The sequence below is a fragment of the Rhinolophus ferrumequinum genome (genome assembly GCF_004115265.2).
Source record: "Rhinolophus ferrumequinum isolate MPI-CBG mRhiFer1 chromosome 5 unlocalized genomic scaffold, mRhiFer1_v1.p scaffold_110_arrow_ctg1, whole genome shotgun sequence".
Lineage (NCBI taxonomy): Eukaryota > Metazoa > Chordata > Mammalia > Chiroptera > Rhinolophidae > Rhinolophus > Rhinolophus ferrumequinum.
This window is the reverse complement of record NW_022680355.1, coordinates 1,480,027-1,500,352: the sequence shown is the minus strand read 5'-3', so window position 1 is coordinate 1,500,352 and position 20,326 is coordinate 1,480,027. Positions and strand designations below refer to the sequence as shown.

General features: G+C 41.1%; 1 protein-coding gene across 4 annotated transcripts in view; it reads left to right on the top strand.

Moving 5' to 3' along the window:
• The first annotated feature begins 1,499 nt into the window (after window positions 1-1,499).
• DCLRE1C (DNA cross-link repair 1C) overlaps window positions 1,500-20,326 on the top strand; it is a 34,140-nt gene continuing 15,313 nt past the window's right edge. The window contains exons 1-10 of one of the 4 annotated variants that reach the window (XM_033100755.1): window positions 1,500-1,661; window positions 4,621-4,672; window positions 6,705-6,789; window positions 10,837-10,896; window positions 12,775-12,830; window positions 13,355-13,456; window positions 13,843-13,915; window positions 14,095-14,235; window positions 16,749-16,850; window positions 20,143-20,279. In XM_033100755.1, coding sequence (XP_032956646.1) covers window positions 1,553-1,661; window positions 4,621-4,672; window positions 6,705-6,789; window positions 10,837-10,896; window positions 12,775-12,830; window positions 13,355-13,456; window positions 13,843-13,915; window positions 14,095-14,235; window positions 16,749-16,850; window positions 20,143-20,279 — 917 coding nt within the window. In that variant the 5' untranslated portion in view covers window positions 1,500-1,552. Of the gene's footprint in view, window positions 1,662-4,620; window positions 4,673-5,494; window positions 5,580-6,704; window positions 6,790-10,836; window positions 10,897-12,774; window positions 12,831-13,354; window positions 13,457-13,842; window positions 13,916-14,094; window positions 14,236-16,748; window positions 16,851-20,142; window positions 20,280-20,326 lie in introns of those variants that run through there. The other 3 variants (XM_033100756.1, XM_033100758.1, XM_033100757.1) reach the window with 3 other exon arrangements.

Genomic DNA, 20,326 nt, shown 5'->3' with positions numbered 1-20,326 from the left:
TGGTTACCTATGTAACCACTGCAAGGCTTGTCACCTTGCTACAGAATAAAGCGGGTCCTCAAAAGTGTTTGAGTTGTTTGTGATTAACATTGTGGTGTCTAAGGAGCCTTGCTAGGAAGGGACCCAATAAATGCCACTGTGGCTATTTGATGAATCTTAATACTTCAAACCTTTTCATGAAGTTGCTTTGGTGCTTAGAAAATTCCAGACCTGGGAGGGTCGGTTAGCTCAGTTGGTAAGAGCACCGCGCTCTTAACAACAAGGCTGCCAGTTCTATCCCCACATGGGCCACTGTGAGCTGCGTCCACAACTAGATCGAAATAACTACTTGGAGCTGATGCGTCCTGGAAAAACACATGTAAAATAAATAAAAGTTAAAAAAAAAATAATCCCAGACCTTTCGCTCATCACCCTACCACTTGTTTTTCTTTTATACATCCTTCTAACTTGCAAAAACGATAGCTCAAAAGGGTGGGTTGGAGGGAGGCTAGCAGCTAATCTAATCCATCCTTAGGCTCTGATCTGCTCTAAGACCACTGTGGGGACAGACTCCCAGAGAGCAGTTTCCAGGCTCTCGGCCTCGTGGAAAGGTGCTGGTTCCGGTAGTAGATGGCCATCAGCAGTTACTGGTTAGACATTCGCCACTGATATAACTGCCGTGGTTATGCTAGCAAGCGCGGACTGCAGTTAGCAAGTGAAGTTGGTTGGCAGAGAAGCGGATAGTGTGGTGCCTGCTTCCTGTGTCTCCAACCAGCCACCACCAAGAATATAGTGATATGACTCCCCTATCTATGTCTCCCTGGGAGTTCCTTCTTGGCCTCACCATACCCTGCGTTCTTTTGCGGGGACCCAGACCGGAGACCCCGCATGACACCCTGCATGAGAACCATGCATGTGAGTTGTGATGATCAGGGATTGTGTATTTACTCACTTTGTGGTTATAAATGGAAGCGGGAACTAAGTTACCGACTCTACCATGAGTCAGATACAATTTTTTCTCATACCACCCCATAAGGTAGACACTGAAGAAGAGACGGGAAATTGAGCTCGGCTTTTAGGCTTTCAGTGGACAAGCAGGAAGAGGAACAGTCTGACTTCAAGAGAAGCTGTGCATCCCTCTTCGTAGTCTTAGGTGGAGCCCCCTGCGGCGGGCGTTCAGTTTCCCTTCGCGCTACTGTTCCTGCATAGACACGGGCGACTCTTCACCAGAACGACAGCGTGCTGTGTCAAGGTTTCCGGCGGCAGGAGCCACACTCTTCGCGGTACACCCCAGATCCCACCCAGCCAGCCGCTCGCCCTAGATTCAGCGGCAGCCTCACGCCAGCGCAGCTCAGTTCCCGCATTTAACTAGCGGGTCACCACCCGCGGGCAAACTGACCAGACACTGCTCGGCACCGCCCCCTGCCGCAGGGCTCCTCTGATTGGGCGGGGCTGCTCCCGGCTGGCCAATGGTGAGGCGGCAGCAGCTTCCCGGAAGAGGCGGCGCGGTCAGGAAATAACCTGGGCATCCGAGACTAGTGTGGGGCCTGTTCTGCCGGCGTTGGCCAGCGCTATGAGTTCCTTCCAGGGACAGATGGCTGAGTATCCAAACATATCCATAGATCGCTTCGACAGGGAGAACCTGAAGGCCCGCGCCTACTTCCTGTCCCACTGCCATAAGGGTGAGTGAGTGCGGCCGCCCCTCGCTATCTCGGCAAGGAGGCTTCACCGGTTCTGGCGGGGAAGTTGCCCAGGGATCTGGAGAGGAGGAAGGCTGGGGATCGGGATCCTGGAAGGCAGGAGTGTGGGCTTCGGGAGGCCAGGGGAGAGAACGGCAACTGCACCTTGTCTCAATCTGCCTCTTCAGCCTCTCTGAGGCTTCATCTGCACAACTGCCAGTTGCGCCCTTAACGGGCAGTTGGATCAGGCACAATTACGAGGTTCTTCTGGAAACTCTCCTAGCAGCTAATAGTCAGAGGACGGTGAGGATTATTTAATTATTCCCACATCCTCGCTACTATGGTATTAGGTTGGTCTAAAAGTAATTGAGGTTTAAAAAAGGCAAAAACCGCATTACTTTTGCACGAACCTAATATAAAGGAGACTGTTATCAGATGAAGTTATGCTGTGCCCCCCAAACATTAGCAAGCAGGCACACTCACACACACTCTGAAATTGAACAGCCTGTCTGTAAACTTGACAGTACAAGCTCCCCCTCCTTTTAGATGTTTTCTCCACATCCAATAGGAAAGGTTCGTTTTAGTCTGGAGGTCAAGCAGCCAGAATCCTCCCATTCCACAGGTGGATATAGTTAGGGAATCAGCCTGAAGCTTCATCCCTAGTGATATGGCTTTGAAGCTAGACGCTCCAGCCTCTCACTAGAAGACTAAGATTTCACAGCTGGATACTGCTTAGGGATTCCGACTGAAGTGTCATCCCAATGATAATGGCCTTGAGGCTAAATGCTCAGGGTTGGTCTCTAACACATTTTAGCCAATCTCCAGAGCTGGAGTACCACTAACTTCACAACCATTGTTGTTTTTAACATCTTTTATGCTAATAAGTCACTAACTTTACCAATGAAAACAATTTTAATATTCATTATGCTAATTAATTGGCCCAGGCTTTGGCATTGATCAGACGTGAAGATAAACTGAAGCACTATGGTAGCTGCTTGTAGGCGTGTGGGCTTCCAGAGTAGCTTGAGTAGGGTGCTCCCATCCACTCTTGAATTAGAGCGTAAGAAACATATGCACATACATATCACAAGGAGTAATTTTAAATTAAATTACAGATATCAAACACTGGCCTTCCTCGCGGGGTTAGTGTGAACCAATTGTTGTCTTGTGTGTGGAATCAATCACTTTCTGCTGGTGTAAATTGTTGAGGTTCTCTGCTTTGGGGAGATGCTTCTGCTTTCTTGCTCAAGCCCACCAGTTCTCTCTCTTCAATGAGGAAAATCTGAAGCTCCTCTCAATTTGTTAAATAGCACTTTGAGGGTTTTTCCGCTTATTATTGAGAATACCATTTTTTTGGGGGGGGGGTCTTGTTTTTCTTTGAGAATCTGCTGCTTGATGAGGATGGCCCTGTTTTTGCTTTTTGGATATACTATGGATATAACATATGTTAAAGCCTTAACCCCAATGTGACTGTATTCAGAGCATTTAGGAAGTAATTAAGATGAAATGTCATAAGCGTGGGGTCCTAATTCAATAGGACTTAGAAGAAGAGGTTTCTCTCTTCACACACACACACCTAGGTAGGAAAAGGTCAAGTAGGTCTGCGAGCCAGGAGGAGACGTCTCACCAGAATCCCCAAGTGTGAGAAATATTTTTGCTGGTTAAGCCCCCCAGTCTGTGGTATTCTGTTATGACAGCCCAAGCTAATACAGAATATGTGATACAATCTATGGACTCTTTTGCTAGAAAAAAATGCACATAAACATGTTAAGCTCACATTTTGGTAGAATTTGGGGTGCCCTACTTGGTGCTGGTTTATGGACCATGTGGAACGCATTGTTGTGCTCGGAATCGGGTAAGGTTTACTAAGCATCAGTGAGGAGAACGAGAGGTGACCTCTGCCTGAGATAGTCACCCAGGGTTGGGGAGGACCCCTTCAAGGGACAACTTACGATGATTTATTCCGGTGAAGGAGAAAGAAAAAGACCCTGGGAAGGAGTTTCTGGGTGCAGTTCTAGAAGCACAAAGCCAACTCGCTCCGGTTCTCCTAGCTTCCAGTCATGAAGGGGTCTGGGATGCTGGGTGGGGTACCCAGCGTGCTGTCTGCTGACTTAGTTTCAGAGCATGGGGCAGAGTCCTGATTCTGCCTTCTTTTGCCAGACTTTGGCACAAACTCTCTGGAAACCCCAGTTACTGAGAGTCCTGCCCTAGGGTGTATCCATGGGCCCTAAGAGCCTGGGCTCGGAATGACCGGACTTGATGCATTCTCTGAAGGGGCAGGTGGACTGCCCTTTGGAGGCACCTGTCCAGGCATGGCCTGACCCCTGAGCTGTGGTGACTGACAGCCTTGTGTTTACTGGAGTCAAGGGTCGTTGCATGTAAACTGAGGGTGTGTGTGGGTGGTAATTAGAATAATTAGAATTGATTTAAACAATTTAGAAGTGTTTGGTCATTGTTCTCTAGGCCTTTACATATTAGTGATTCAGAATGTATAAGAACGCCCTCTTTATTTAATGTACTATTTGGTTTAAATGTTACCTGTCTTGAAATGTCATCTTTTTCTGTCTGTTATTTGGAGGGCTGTGGAGCAAGCCTCTGTGGATAGGAATAGAAATTGCTGGAAGCAGTTCCGAGTGAGATCCTCATCACTCATGCTTCTGTGGCTACTCAGAGTAGTTTAGATTCTGCCCTAAGATGCAAGGGATTGTTGTCCTTTTAAATGACTCCTGATGGCTCAGAGATGGTCAGCTTTTAGAGGTTCATGTTCTATTTTCAGATGGATTCTTCACTTGGGGAAGAAAGAGCCAATCGTCCACACGAATCAATTCCCTTATAAAAGAGAGACAGTTACATATTTTCTCATAAAAGGAAGTTTAAAAAGAGCAGACAACTGAGTGTTCTTGGGCTAAGAGAGCCTCTGAAAAAATAATGTGTTTATGATTTTTGATTCTTTCGTTTTTAGATCACATGAAAGGATTAAGAGCTCCAGCTTTGCAAAGAAGGTTGGAGTGCAGGTAATTTATTTTGCTACTTATTTGTGTATGTATATCTTTAAGTAACCATTTCATTGAGCTATAACATCCATACAGAAGAGTGCATACATCATAAGGGTACAGTCTGATCAACTTTTATAAGCGAATGAACACATTCGTGAGTCTTCTCCCCAGATCAAGAAATAGAACAGAGCCAGTATCCCTGGCCTACATGTAACCTCTATTCTGACTTTTGTCATCATGGTTTAGCTCTGGCTTTTGAGGTTTATGTAAATAGAATCACACTGAATAGACTCTTCTCTTTGTTTTCTTTCACTTAAAATTATATTTGTATGATTTATCTGTGCTAATGGGTGTGGCCAACAGTTTGTTTTCATTTCTTTAAGTGTGTGTGTGTGTGTGTGTGTTTGTGTGTGTAAATGACTGTTCCATTATAAAGAATCATATAATATTGTTGGATTATCATATAATCTGGATTATATTATATAATTGTTGGATTATCATATAATCATATAATCTTTCCTGAAAACTGAGCTATTATATTCTTTTCCTGATGCCATTTCCCAAATCTAAATTCCAAATTCCAAAGATGTATATTTGGAAAGGGCCTCATGGACTTTTGACTTTTGAACCTATGGATGTTAGGCTAAGTGCTATCTGCTAAGTGATAGCAATAGTCTATGTTGTTGATAATGCTCGTTAATACTTATTGAGTACTTCTCTATATGCTGGGCACTCCATATTTATTAGTTTAGCAGTTTCTTTGAGTGCCTGGGATGACATCCTCATTAGAGCCTCTTAATAACCTTCTGAATAGATACTATTATTATTTCTATTTTACAGATGAGGAAACTGAGGAACCAGAGAGGTTAAATTAGTTGCCCAAGGTCATACAGCCAGTAGCTGGCAGGACCAGGATTTCAACCAGGTCTGTCTGATTTTAGAGCCTGTGTATTAGTTATCTACTGCTGCATAACGAATTACCCCAAAACTTAGTGACTTAAACCAACAGTAACCATGCATTCTCTGTCTTGGATGCTGTGGATCAGGAATTCAGACCAGGCACAGTGGGGTGGCTGGTGTCTGCCTGACTACACATCATCTGGGGCTGATCTGAAGGCTTGTTCCTTCAATGTCTGACACCCGGACTGAGACGACTCAAACAGCTGGGGCTCCCTGGGCATCAGTGTCTCAAAAAAATCTCTTCAGCATGATGGTTTCAGGATAGGTGGACTTCTTAAAATGGAAACTCAGAAAAACAAGTGTATGTCCCAAGAGAGGAGAGCTAGCAGGTGGCCGTATTGCCCAGAGAGCTAGCCTCCAAAGTCCTGCAGTATTACTTCCCATCACATTCTGTTGGTTAAAGCAGTTACAAAGGTCTGCCCAAGTTCAAGGGGGAGGTTTAATATAGAGACCTCTTGTCAGTGGAGGAATGTCCATGTCCATTTTGTAAGAAGACTGTGTATAGATGGGGTAGGGGTATAATATTAGTGTGGCCATCTTTGGAAAATACAGTCTGCCACAAACTATTCCTAAGCTCCAAGCTATACTATTGCATTTTTACAAATTGTCATGAAATTGATTTCTGCTAAAAAACAAACAAACAAACAAAAAAACCAAACACACGAAACACCAGAGTAGATTTATATGAAATAAAACGCAGAAGCCTTCTGTTCCCCAACACCCCCTCTCTGTGCTCCAGAGGAGCTTAGCATTTGGTGGTCGCTTTCCAGACGTCCTTGAGTGTGTCCAAACATGCATCTCGAACATAAGAATGGCAAGGGCCAACCTTGTGAGGGGATCAGAGGACACAGTATTTTCTCCATCTGCTTCTTCCCCGTCCCTTTACACTCTCGATGGGACCGAGCTGGTTATTGGGGTGTTGGCATATTGGGAACTACACTGACACTTCTTGTGCCAGCTCAGTTCCTGAATTATTTGACATCAGTGATAAATGATGTGATAAAATGTATTTCCTAGTCACCAAGATGGCTTATTTTGTATTGTACTGAAACAGCTTTTTTTTGTTTGTTTTTTTGTCTTTCCCTTTCAGCTTGAAGGTTTACTTGTACTGTTCGCCTGTTACTAAAGAGTTGTTGTTAACTAGCCCGAAGTACAGATTTTGGGAGAAACGAATTGTAAGTTTTATTTTTTGAATGATGCACATTGTTTATTTTTGAGTGGGAAATATTTTTCATGGTAGATTGAACAAGACAATGGAAGGATTCAAAGCCCAGTTCCTCACACACTATATTTATCCATGTTCATTACAATATTGGCACATAGTCTTTGTAATTCAACTGTTTGGAAGAGGTTGACATTTTAGTGTTGACTGGTTTTTCTTGTCTCTCAACAGTTTGATCTAGGTTCTTAGTTTTGTTTAATCTCATTGAGTCTCTTGCTAAGTTGCATTTTAATACTTTAAAGTGTAAAATGTTAATTAACATAATTGATAATTCCTTTTATGTAGAACACAGAATAGATTAGAAAAAGTAAATGTAACTGATGGCTTATAATAAGAAAGGGCTAACAACAATAAAAATAGAATGAATAATTTTAAATCTGGCAGAATAAAATGGATCTAATCAATGGAAGAAAGACATAGTAAAAGGGTGAAAAACAAAAGTATGGTACATAGAAGATCAAAAGAGAGTAGGAAAAGTTCTGTTATGACAGTACGTACTATATATATGAGTGAATTGAATTCAATTCTTGATCAGCAGACAAATTCTCAGTTTAGGTTAAAAGAATAAAGATCCACTATTCAGTCTACAAGAGACATAATTAAAACAAAAGGATAAATGAAGGTTGAAATGGAAAAAAAAGGAGGGGGGAGTATACTAAACAATTAGAAGCTAAGAATGCCAGAGTAGCAATTGTTATATCATACAAATTAGAATTGGCAAAAAAAAAAAAAAAACCAAACAAACCAAAAAACAAAAAACAACCAGAAGTTTCAAAGAGGATGTTATTTACTGTTAAAAGGAACAATGGATCAAGAAGATATGAACATAAATGCAATTGACAAAGTAATAACTTCAAACTGGATAAAGTAATAATTGATCACCCCGTGCTTGATCAGAGAAAGACACCACAGTGAGTGAATAGAATTAGGGTTCACTATGTGGACTAAGCCCCAAATAATTGTGGGAGCTGACAGAGAAGTCAGAACAAGTGTCATAAAGACTCTGTTGTTTGTTGACAGCTGTCAACTCCCACTTCCTCTCTCCCCTTCTGCCCCACACCTGGACAGGCTGACACAAAAGCCTACCCCTCCCTTGGAGCCCATGTGAAGTTCAAACCACACAAGCCTAGGCACACCTGCAACCCCAATAAAAACCAGAGCCACTGGTTTCTATTCTCTCTGAGGCCCCACAAGCCACTTCCTCCCAGCTGGTCCTGCCCTCCTGTCCCCAGAAAGTCCCACTATATGAGCATGGCAGTGTTTTCATGCCCTCTTGGTGCATGTGTGACATCTTCTGTCTCCATCTCCAGTCTGTCAGTTGGGGTGAGGTTTAACCTCCCTCCATGAGGGAATACAATCACGAGGCAGTAACCTTGGTCTTGGTGTTAGGCCTGAAGTTGCTCTCGGTCAGCTTGGCCAGCAGTTGGGAAGGAAAGCTGAGAAAGAAGTGGAGAAGAGCAGAGATAGGCTGGAATCCCTGTCGCTCACTCCTCCCAACCGCAGCAGTGTTGCCTCCCGCTTTGCCACTGAGCTCCACACACCTGGCCCAGGACTCCGAGAGGCTGAAGGAGGGTGGCTGTCCCACAGAGAACGGAGTTGCTGAAGTGAGCTGAGTGAGCTGAGCCAGCAGATAACAACGCTATGTGAGCTGTTATTTCTGGTGTCCTTCAGAGCATTAAAAAGTTGTTGTTGGTTCACTTCCGCCTTCTAAATCTCAACCCTAAGCTGGAAGTATACACGGAAGCGACTTCTAGGATAGTTCCAGCTCAGCGAAGCTGATGTAGCACAAGGCCACCTAACAGTCTAAGGGAGAAATGGGCAATTCAACAGTTGTAGCCGGAGCGCTTGCCACACCACTCTCAGAAACTGAAAGATGAAGGAGGCAGGAAATAAGTGAAGATACAGAAGATCTGAATGACATAATTAATCAATGTGAGCTAATTGAAATACAGAGCTTTAAACCCAACAGGGAAAACAAGGTCTTTGGGTATACATGGAACATTAACAAAAATTGACCATGTACCATGTCCCAAGAGAAGTTTTAAGAAATTCCAGTGATCTGTTCTCTGACCATAGTGCAATGATGTTGGCGGAAATAAAAGGAGAGCTAAAGTCATCCCCTACATATGGGAACTAAATGCATACAATAAACAACTCTTAGGTTAAAGAAGAAATTGTAAAGAAAAACATTCAATACTTAGAACTTAGGGACAGTGGAAGCATGACATGTCAAAATGTGTGGAACAGCTAAATTAGTACTCAAAGGGAAACTGATAGTGTTAAATACATTTCTTAGAAAGGAAAGAGTAGAATTCAATGGAGTTATCTTCAACTCAGTAAGAAGGCAAAGGAGCAACAAAGCAAATCTCAGGATATGTGAAAGAAGGATATAATAAAAATGAAAGGACAAATTTGTGATACAGAGACTAACAACTACCACAGAAAATGAAAGATGAATAAAATTAAAAGCTCGTCTTCAGAGAAATAGAGATAAATTTCTGCTGAGTTTGATAATTAAAAAGATGCACATAAAAATACAGAATGACAAAAAGGAAAACAACAACAATGTATTTTTATGACAATTATATGGAAGTATATTTGATAATTTAGACAAAGTGGATAAATACCTGGAAAAGGAGAAAAATACCAAATTGAGGCAAGAAAAGTGGAAATCGTGAATAAATCAGGAATCATGCAAGAAATTAGAACAATTTTCAAAGATCTCTCTTCAATAAAGGTCCAGATTATAAACAATTTTATTCCAATAAATTTGACAACTTAGATAAAATAGAAAAATTCCTTGAAAACTACAATTAACAGATCCAAGAAGAGAGAAAATCTGAATAGCCCTATATCTCTTAAAGAAATTTAATTCCCAATTGATAACTTCCAAAAACCAAAACAAATCTCTTTTTGCACAGATAACTTCTCTGGTAAATCCTAGCAAATATTTTATGAAGAACAAATACCAATCCTATACAAATCTTTCATAAAATAGAGGTTGACATGTCTCACCATTTTACGAGGCCAATGTTACCCTGTTACCAAAGTCAGATGAAATTCTTTACAAGAAAAGAAAATGAATATAAATGCAAAAGCCTTAACAATATAAAAAAATAAAATAAAAATAATAAATGCCCAGGCCCAGATGGTTTTGTAGGTGCCTTTTGCCAACTGTTCAAAGAATAGTCCCTATACTAGCTGAATTATTGTAGGAGATAATAAAAAGGTAAGCCGCTCACCCCCACTGGCAAAATAGATTATAAAAGAACATAGGGGAAAAGGCCATTTCATATGTGAACACCCTAATTAAGGTAACAGCTGGCTGAATCTCACAGTATTAAAAAATAGTGCACGATGAATACAATGTGTTTTATTCCAGAAATGCAAGGATGTTTTCACTCCTGAAGCTCAGTCACAATAAGTTTTAAGACATCAGCAGACTAAAAAGATGAGAAATTATGTTCATGTGTCATCTGTTTAGTGAGTGCCTCTCCGTATTAGTAGTTGCCATTTTAGTAAAATGTGCAAGTACACCTTGGAGCACTCTGCAGCAGCTCGACTCTGAATTTGGCCAACATGTCATGGACGGATCCAGACTGTGTTCTGCAGCACAAAACCTAAACAAATAGGACACACGACTATGTGTTTTACAAAGACTCCAGTTCAAAGAGATGGGGAAGTGAAGGGAGGAAGATGGAATTCGTAGAAATAAGATTGCTGTATCAAAGGATATATAAGTGTGTAAGGCATTTAATACGTGTTGCCACATCAACCTCAAAACGGTTGTCATATTAACTTTATCATGTTTTCAAGCTGTGAAAACATTTCTTATAGTGGAATTAGAAATTGTTACCCAGAGAGTCTGTGACTTCTACCCCATGTCCCCTTCCTGTGTTTGAGATGGCAAAGGCATTAGAAAGCCAACAAAACAAAACAAAACAAAACTATGGAAATATACAGTATGATGTATACATGACCTCTCATTTTATTTTGATAGATATCAATTGAAATCGAAACTCCTACCCAGATATCTTTAGTCGATGAAGCATCAGGCGAGGTAACTCAATATTAAATGTCATGTTTTTAAAAATTAATGTTTAGTGCTACAATGATTGTTTATCTTCCTCCTTGATTTTGAATGCTCATTTAACCATAGTGAGTGAGTTTGTAGGGGAAAAAAAACCATTCGTAACGTATTTATTTTCCGCCTCCAAAGGATTAGCTAGGACTCTGTCAGAATGGCTCCCCTTTAGTTTTACATGTTAATGATGGGAACGCCACTTGTTGATATTACTACATGATGCCATTGTCACATTTATTAAGTTTATTATATTGTGCAGGGCATAAAACAGTGCTTAATATTTTTGAAGCAAATTTCTGCATATTGTGATTTGTTTTCTCTGAGCCATTTTTTTATTGAAGAAAAAGACCCTGTCCAAGAGGATCCAATTTATTTTTTTGTCCTTAACTTTAGAAACAGGTACTTTTGTGTTATGAGTTTTAATAGTAAGTAGGAGTATGGACTTACCTTTTATTTGTTCATTTTTATCTCAAATTATACCTAGAGCTAGGAGGTATTTTCCTAGTTTATGGCAGCTCTAGTGACGATTTGTTCTGCAGCCCGACTCTAACCAGCTTTGTTGACTTGGTGGACCGTGCAGCGTGCCCGTTGTTGTGTGACGTGACTTTTCACATTTCCTCTTTGGAGGAGATCAGGCATTCGAAGTACTCCTCATCAAATCGCCGTCCCTAGGGAGGGCTGCACGGCCCATGTAGGGGGGCTTCAGAAGAGGGAGAAAGGATGGCCTGAGCTCCGTGAGCTAACACGGACGTCCTGCAGACTCACTCTCGTGGCCTCGCCGCCTTGTGACGCACGTTGGTGAAAGGCTTTCTCAACCTCAGGCCCCAGAGAGCTGTTGACCGGAGTCTTGCTGTCGTGTCTCTTCTCGTGCTATGGCTTTTGTGTGTTATGTCTCCAGCTCCAACCGGTGGGAGACCCCGTTTCAAAGGGGCCTTGGAAAGAAGGACATTAGACTGAGGGGAGGAGCAGGTGTGTTCAGAGCTCTGCCCCCACCCTGAGGGCTGGGAGACAGTGTTTCCCGTCAGGCTCGGCCCTAACAGTGTGCAGTGTGGTGAGGTGGGAACAGGCTACATCAGGCTTTGGGTTTCAATTTAATAACAGCTTTAGTGAGATCTAGTTCACATGCCATACAATTCACCCCATTTAAGGTGTGCAGTTCATGGCATTAGTATATTCAGAGTTGTGTACCCATCAGCACAATCAATTTCAGAATATTTTTATCACCCCAAAAGAAACCCTGTTCCCATTAGTAGTTACTCCTTATTTCTCCCTTCCCTCATCCCTTGGCAACCACTATTCTAGAAGTCTCTATGGATTTGCCTATTCTGGACATTTCATATACAGGAAATCATACTATTGTGTTTATTGTCTTTTGTGAGTGACTTCTTTCACTTTGCATAATGCTTTCAAGGTTTTATCCATGTTGTAGTTAAGTGTCTGTATTTCATTTCATTTTATGGCCAAAGAATATTCCCTTGTACGGACAGACCACATTTAGTTCGTTCATTCATCAGCTGATGGACATTTGGGCTGTTTCTTCCCTCTGGCAAGTGTGAATAATGCTGCCGTGATATTCCTGTGTGGGTTTCTGTGTAGGTGTAAGTTTTCGTTTTTCTTGTGTAATTCCCAGAGAGTGAAATTACTGTTGTATTGTAACCCGACATTTAATCGTTTGTTTTGTGGGCAAGGAATCCATTTATTTCGAGGATTTGGAGAGAGAGGAAATAAGGAGAAAAGGCATCACATTCTTGAGAAGTACTTGAATATATTCTGTTTAAGGAGGGCTTTATGTAGCTGCGTCCTAACGATAACTTCCATTGTTTTGTGTTTTTTTCTTCTTTATTTTCTTTTTAGAAGGAAGAGATTGTTGTGACTCTCTTACCAGCTGGTCATTGCCCAGGATCAGTTATGTAAGAGGACTCATCTCTTTTGTCATTTTATTATATGTATTATATTTGTAGAAATAGATTTTTAAGGTCTGGAAATTAATATGGGTAGGGAGATTTGGCTGTTTTCATGGCACCTTCTTTAATCTTTGTTTCCAAATTGAACTTGGGGAACTGAGGTGGAGATCAAGTTTGCAACGTGGCTTTCTCATCATGGAAGTATTCAATTGCTATTTCTCCATGGGCTTTGCCATTTCCTATCACATGGATTTTTCTCTCCGTGAGCAGGAATGAACTCAGTATACACTGAGAGTGCTAACACATTTCAGGGGACATCTATTGCAAACTCAGTAGTGTCATTTTTTTCCACCCCAGGGAAGAGGTGGCAGCTGAGTGCCCCGTGTGATATAAAGCTATTGAAATTCCATTACCACTGTGTCGTAGTGGCTGTGTTTGGCAGGAGACATTTGGTATGGAATTAGTATGTATTTGCTTTATTAGGATTTTGTATGAAACTGAGAAGGCACTGACACATATTTCCTTTGCAGGTTTTTATTTGAGGGTGATAATGGAACTGTCTTGTATACAGGAGACTTCAGACTGGCTAAAGGAGAAACTTCCAGAATGGAGCTTCTGCACTATGGGGGCAGGTACTGGGCTTTTTATAACTCTTGAATGTAAGACTGCATTGTTTTTAAAAGGTTTATTGCCCTGCTCCCTCCAAAGACAAGCCTTTACTTCTCTTAGAAATCAAACCTGATTGTAATATTTGTAACAGTAAGTTTTCCTTCTTGAAATGGGGTGATGGTAACATGTTGGGTGTTGACGGGGGTAGTAGTTATGGGAATTTGTCAAAATTCACTGAACCATATATGCAAAAATCGGTGTATTATAAGCAAATCATTTCCCAACAAAGTTGTTTTGACAAAAAAATCCCGAGTGAAATAGAACACGCTGTAAATAACTGAGAGTTTAAACTTTCGACATATTTTATTTCACATTAGGTGATTAACACCAATTGTTTTTCCCCCCACAGAGTGAAAGACATCCAAAGTGTGTACTTAGATACTACTTTCTGCGATCCCAGATTTTATCAAATTCCTAGTCGGGTAAGTCTCCTTGGAGAAACGGGGTGAGGATCTGGGCGTGGCCATGTTTCCACAAGGAAGTTTGTGGGATAACAAATCAGATCCTAATTGTCCCCACTGGCATTAATATCTGTGAATGCTGGGAATGGAAAGGGAGCTATTCTTCAAAGCGGTAAATGCCTTTTGAAAATCCTGCTCAGGGGGAGTGTCTGAGTGGAATCCTGGAGCTGGTTCGAAGCTGGATCACTCGGAGTCCCTACCATGTCGTGTGGCTGAACTGCAAAGCAGCTTACGGGTATGAGTATCTGTTCACCAACCTTAGTGAAGAATTTGGTGTCCAGGTATGTTGGCGTCTCTTTCTCCTCTGGTGCGCCCTTCCATCCTCCCCACTTTACCTTTCCTCCCTCTCCCAACCCCCCAAAGTTGAAAATAGTAACAGATGGAAACAACCTATCAAAATGTGTGTGGCACAGGTTGGCAGCCCCTGTGAATATGTCCTCTTTGTTTAGTCACGTGCCCATGGGGGGATTTGACAGTGGCCCAGATGGCTGAGAAGTGTCCTTTGGTGGAACGTCTCATAGAGAGTGTACTTTTTCAAAACTGAGGGTCATGAAATAAATTTAGTGATTGTGACCAGCATTGAATATAAATTTGAACTAGAAAATATCTGAGTGTATTGCTTTTGTGAAAATTGACAGACGGAATCAGACACATGCGCATATGTGTATGTGTATACGTACCAGGTTGCAGTGGAAAACTGTTTCTTATTGTGGGTCATGGTCACATATGTCTGAAAACGTCTGTCCCTTTCAGATGGTTCAGCGCTGGGCCCTCAGGACCCTGGGCAGCAGGGCCCAGTGTGTGTGTGTGTGTGTGTGAGTGAGGGCTGCTCCCCTGTCCGCCCCATCTTCTCCACATCCCCACCCCACCCTCAGTCCTGCTGTCCCCACACACAGCCTGTGGCTTCCGCCCTTGTCCCCTAAGACAAGATGGATTTTCAGTAACGATTCTGAACAAAACCAAGTGCTGGAACTCATTGGACGTTTAAGTTCTACTTTGTATCTTTTCATTTCAATCCCCTAGCTAACAAACTTGTGCCCAGAACTTAAATATATGCAATGTAATTTAGTAAAACAAAAGATTAGTTTTTCTGCATTTGAAATTTTAAAATGCCTCCTTCCCTCCCTTTTATAAATCTTTATTTCCTTAGTCATTCTTTCCTTAATTTCTTCGTTCCTTAAGTCCTTCTGTCCAAATGTGTTGGTGTAAAGTTGCCAGTTCTCCATTTGGGGAAGGACTTGCTTTCGTTCTGAGATTTTTCGTGTTAAAAGAGCCTTTTACATTAACATCACAGTAATATTAGGAATGTGTATACACACACACACACACACACACACACACCCCTACAGTACTATCCAATAATTTTTTTTTCATGTCTTCTCTTGGCATAATATAAAGGTAGCAACTACCTTTACCAGTCCCAAATTTGCTTTGTAACTTTTACTGGTGTGTGAACTCAAAAACACTGGAAGCTCCTGCTCTAGAAGCATTGCAGGAGAAATCATGAAGGGGCTGAGGTGGGCGAAAGCAGGGAGCCCTCTTGTTAAGTCTCTTCGTTCCTTTGTAGGGGAGAGAAACAAGGAATTTAGGAATTTCAGATCAGGAATTTAAAAAGGGGGAACACTGAGTTTTTGACTAAGGAACCTCAGTGATGATCTGTGGCCACCTTTTCAGGCGCCTTCGTTTCTGGGAGGATGGAATTTTCTGTATCGCTCTCTGTACATCTCAGAATTTACCCTTTTTTGTCTCCTTCTTAGACCAAAAAAGCAAATTCATTGTCCCTTCTTCTCAGTCTCTGGTAAACAGGTAGAAAGCCGAACAGACCACAGGATAAGTGAGCCATTATGCTTGGGTTCTTTTCCTACCTCTCTTGATATTAATTGCCACAGCAATTTGACCTCGTTCTAATCTGTTTTGTTCAAAATGAGAATACCTTTTTTTTGGGTGCCATTTCATAATCCTAATATCACCTTAGGTACAGCGGGTCCTTGAATAATGTTGTTTTGTTGTAAGGTCAATGAGATGCTGTGGGAACTGAAGTCTCGTTTATATTGATCAGCCTGTGGTAGAGTGGGTTTCATTACACGTCGTTTTGCTGCATTTCCAAGAACCTGTCGAGGACATTAAGTGAGGGCGTACTGTCCATGTTACTTAACTTTGAAGTACCCAGAAGAGAAGCTTTAAACAGACACATTGGTTTTAACCCTTTAAAATGTATTAGCCTTAAAATTCTAAATGTGGCCAAGGTTTTTTTTTCGGTTTTCCTACATCTGCCCTCCCTCTTTCCATCTAAGAAAGAGAAGTGTGGTCAGGGAGGATGCGGCTCTGCTTCCTGGTCGTGCCCCACCCCCCGCCCCCCATACCGCCCTTCTGTGGCATATGCTGTGTGTCTTCTTGAGTCATTCCTGATTGCTTTTGTCCTCTGCGTCCTCTGCTACATGCCCAATATTTAGAAGAAAGCTTGACATACAGTAGGTGCACAATACATATCAATTGAATGACTCTTGATGAAACGAAGGACAGTATTAGCATGATCCAGTGAAATCCACCAATGGAATATCCAGAATTTTTTATGACCACAAACAGTAGGTGGTAATGCTGACAGGTGTGAATATGGTCTTTGTCCTTTGCCTGTTGACATTCTGGTGGAATATCAGGGTGCATCGAAAGAGACAAAGTACAGCTTTCAAGAAAGAAGAAAGAGTTCCCTGACTGGGTGATTTCCCCCTGCATAGTTACCCTATTTATAGGAATACAAGTCAAATAATTTTCTTATATGTGTTATTTTCCTCAGGTTCACGTGGATAGACTAGACATGTTTCGAAACATGCCCGACATTCTCCATCATCTCACCACAGACCGCAACACTCAGATCCATGCGTGTCGCCATCCAAAGGTACATATTGTGTTCCTCAAAAAGAAGACCTAGCTGGACAATCAGCTCTAATGCGTCTTTTGGAGCAAACATTAATATGAGACCCGGTCTTATTTTACTATAATGTAAGACCGGGTCTTATATAAAACCGGATCTTATGTAATATAAGACTGGGTCTTATATTAATGTTTGATCCAAAAGACACATTAGAGCTGATTGTCCGGCTAGGTCTTCTTTTTGGGGAAATATGGTAGTAAATGCTTTTCTTACTGTTTGTAGGAGCCATGAAAAACAGAAATTTAAGTCCAGAAGGAACCTTAGAAATTCCATTTTCTAGGTTCTTCAATTTACAAATGTAAAAACCGAGGCTGAGATCCTAAGTTACTGGCCCAAGATCATACAACTACACACTACTGGATTTCCATTACCATAAACTTCATAATTAGTAAATATGAGGTGTGACAATTAAGTTCACGAACTTATCCTAGAAAAAGTGCCACATACCTCATTCCTGAATATCACTACGGTCACCTTCGAAGTACTCCCCTTGGGAAGCTATGCACCGATGCCAGTGCCTAGTCCACCCTTCAAAGCAATTCTGGAACTCTTTCTCAGGAATGGCCATCAGAGCTGTCGTCGTATTACCCTGGATGTCCTGAATGTCATCCAAATGTCTTCCTTTCAATATTTCCTTTATCTTCGGGTAAAGAAAGAAGTCAATGGGGTCCAGCTCAGGTGGGTAGGGAGGGTGTTCCAGTACAGTTGTTTGTTTACTGGCTAAAAACTCCCTCACAGACAGTGCCCTGTGAGCTGGTGCATTGTTGTGAGGTAAGAGCCACGAATTGTTGGCGAAAAGTTCAGGTCGTCTAACTTTTCCAGGAAGCCTTTTCAGCACTTCCAAATAGTAAACTTGGTTAACTGTTTGTCCAGTTGGTACAAATTCATAATGAATAATCCCTTTGATAGCAGAAAAGTTTAGCAACATCGGTGCAACAAGCTTGTGAACTTAATTGTCAGACCTCTTAATTGTAGACACGTACTTATGGTTTTTTAATGACACATACTCATACACATTTGATATGTTTATTTGTAATGAATTATGTAATGAAAATTTATTTGTAATGAAATTAGTAAAATGTTAGTTTATAATTTAAGAAAACATTCATAATCTATTGCTACTTATTTTTGTGACTCATGACCCATGCACATTTACAAACTTTATTTTTCTTCTCATTTGAGATAAATATCTAGATATAACTTTGAATTTTGAAATAGTTACATGTATTGCTGGTCCAATTTCAAATGAATATTTCTAGTGTTGTTTTTTTTTTAATTAAAATTTATTGGGGTGACAATGGTTAGTAAAGTTACATAGGTTTCAGGTGTATAATTCTATAATATATCATTTATATATCACGTGTGTTCACCACCCAGAGTCAGTTCTCCTTCCGTCACCAGGTATTTGATCCCCTTTACCTTCATCTACTATCCCTCACCCTTACCGTCTGGTAACCACTAAACTATTGTCTGTGTCTATGAGTTTTTGTTTCTTTATTTGTTTGTTTTTTTCCTTTGTTGTTTTCTGTTTTATATCACATATATATCAGTGAAATCATATGGTTCTCAACTTTTTCTATCTAACTTATTTTGCTTAGCATAATAATCTCAAGATCCGTCCAACATCCATCTAATGTCTTTTCAACTCACTTGTAATGCGTTTTCTAATGCCACCATTGAACTCCGTTTTATTATTAAATGTTCTTCTGTTATCAAATGCCAGGTATTAAATTTTGAATTTGCCTTTAACATTTAAAACAATTTTATATAGTCATTCAACATCACTACTACTAATTAGTGATCTTCAAATGCAGTAGTATGTGTGATCATAATTATCCTGTAACTTTTAAAGTATCTTAGCATTCAGATGCTTAATTTTTATCTTAGTAAACACAGCACTTATACATTTAAATAATTACCATGGTAGTAATATTGCCTCCATCAGCCAAAAACCCAGTGTAATTTTGCTTAGACCTAAAATAAAGAATTAAAAAAGAAAAAAATTCTTACCCACAGCATGGAATGTACTACTTCAGACCCAGTGTAGGTAGAAGAGCCACAAGGTAAGAAATTTCTTGCATTCATGAATTTACTTCATCATTTTGTTTTTGTGTGGATACATGTGCACACACATGCCCAATGAATTCATGGATGTATAAAAATAACGTAAATACAGAATGAAACTGTCCTTTTTCTGTTGGACCTTGTAGTCTTTGGCCTCCCATTCCCCATAAATCTTTTAATTGACCAATTTTTTTTTTCTCTGAGTTTTCTCACATCTCATAAAGCAGTTGAATTTGTAACTGCTACTCCTGTCCTTTCTCACAGGGCTGTGTGCCTTGAACCACTACCTCTGGCGGCTGCAGGGGTTTCTTAGGTCACGTAGCCTGAAAAATAGTGAACACAGCACAGCGTGCCAAGTGTCTGGCTTCTCATCTCAGAGGGAACAGACCCAACGGAGCCGGAGGACATGTGATTTGGATGGAGTGCTCGTGTTTTTGAAGGATTCCATCTAAACACAGTGTCTTTGGGAAAATAGCTCCATTCTTTTTCAACCTTTAAAAAATACTTTTGGTATTATTTTTCTCTAACTTTATTTTGAAAAATTTAAAAAACAGTAAAGTTGTGAGACTGGATCCCCCCATGTGCTAACACTGGGTCACATGTACACTCTCGCCCCTCTGTCTCTCTATGTAACCAGTAACCCCCAATCCACCCCTTTGAGAGTCAGCTGCAGACTTCATGACACGTCACCCTAAACCTTCAGCACGTGTCGCTGGAGAATGAGGACAGTTTCCTATATAACCACAATGCAATTCCCACTCAGGATGTTGAACACAGATACGGTACTATTGGTATTATATATTCCATATTCAGATATCCCCAGTTATCCCATTACTGTCCTTTAAAGCTTGTAGCGGTGGGGGTGGGGGGTGGGGGTGGAGCAGGGCATCCAGGATTTAATGAAGAGTCATGTGTCACATCATTCACTCAGCCTCTTTAGTCTCCTGTGAGGTAGGTCAGGTCTCCAGCTTGTTTCGTCACACTGATATTTTTGAAGGGTCCAGGCCAGTTGTTTTGCAGAACATTCCTCAATTTGGAATTATCTGATTGTTTCCTCATGTCTACATTTCTCCTCCTCCCATGGAGGAGGAAAACTAACCTCCAATTGTTTTTGAGACCTTTCCTACAAACAGATTTATTGAAAATGTTGAACTGTTTTCATTTTTAAAATCCTTTTTAAAATCCTTTTTAGGCAGAGGAGTATTTTCAGTGGAATAAATTACCCTGTGGAATTACTTCCAAAAGCAGAATTCCACTCCACACAATCAGCATTAAGCCATCCACGATGTGGTTTGGAGAAAGAACCAGAAAAACAAATATAATTGTGAGGTAAGAAAGTAATGTCGTAGGTCTTCGGAGACAAACCTTGCTTTGAG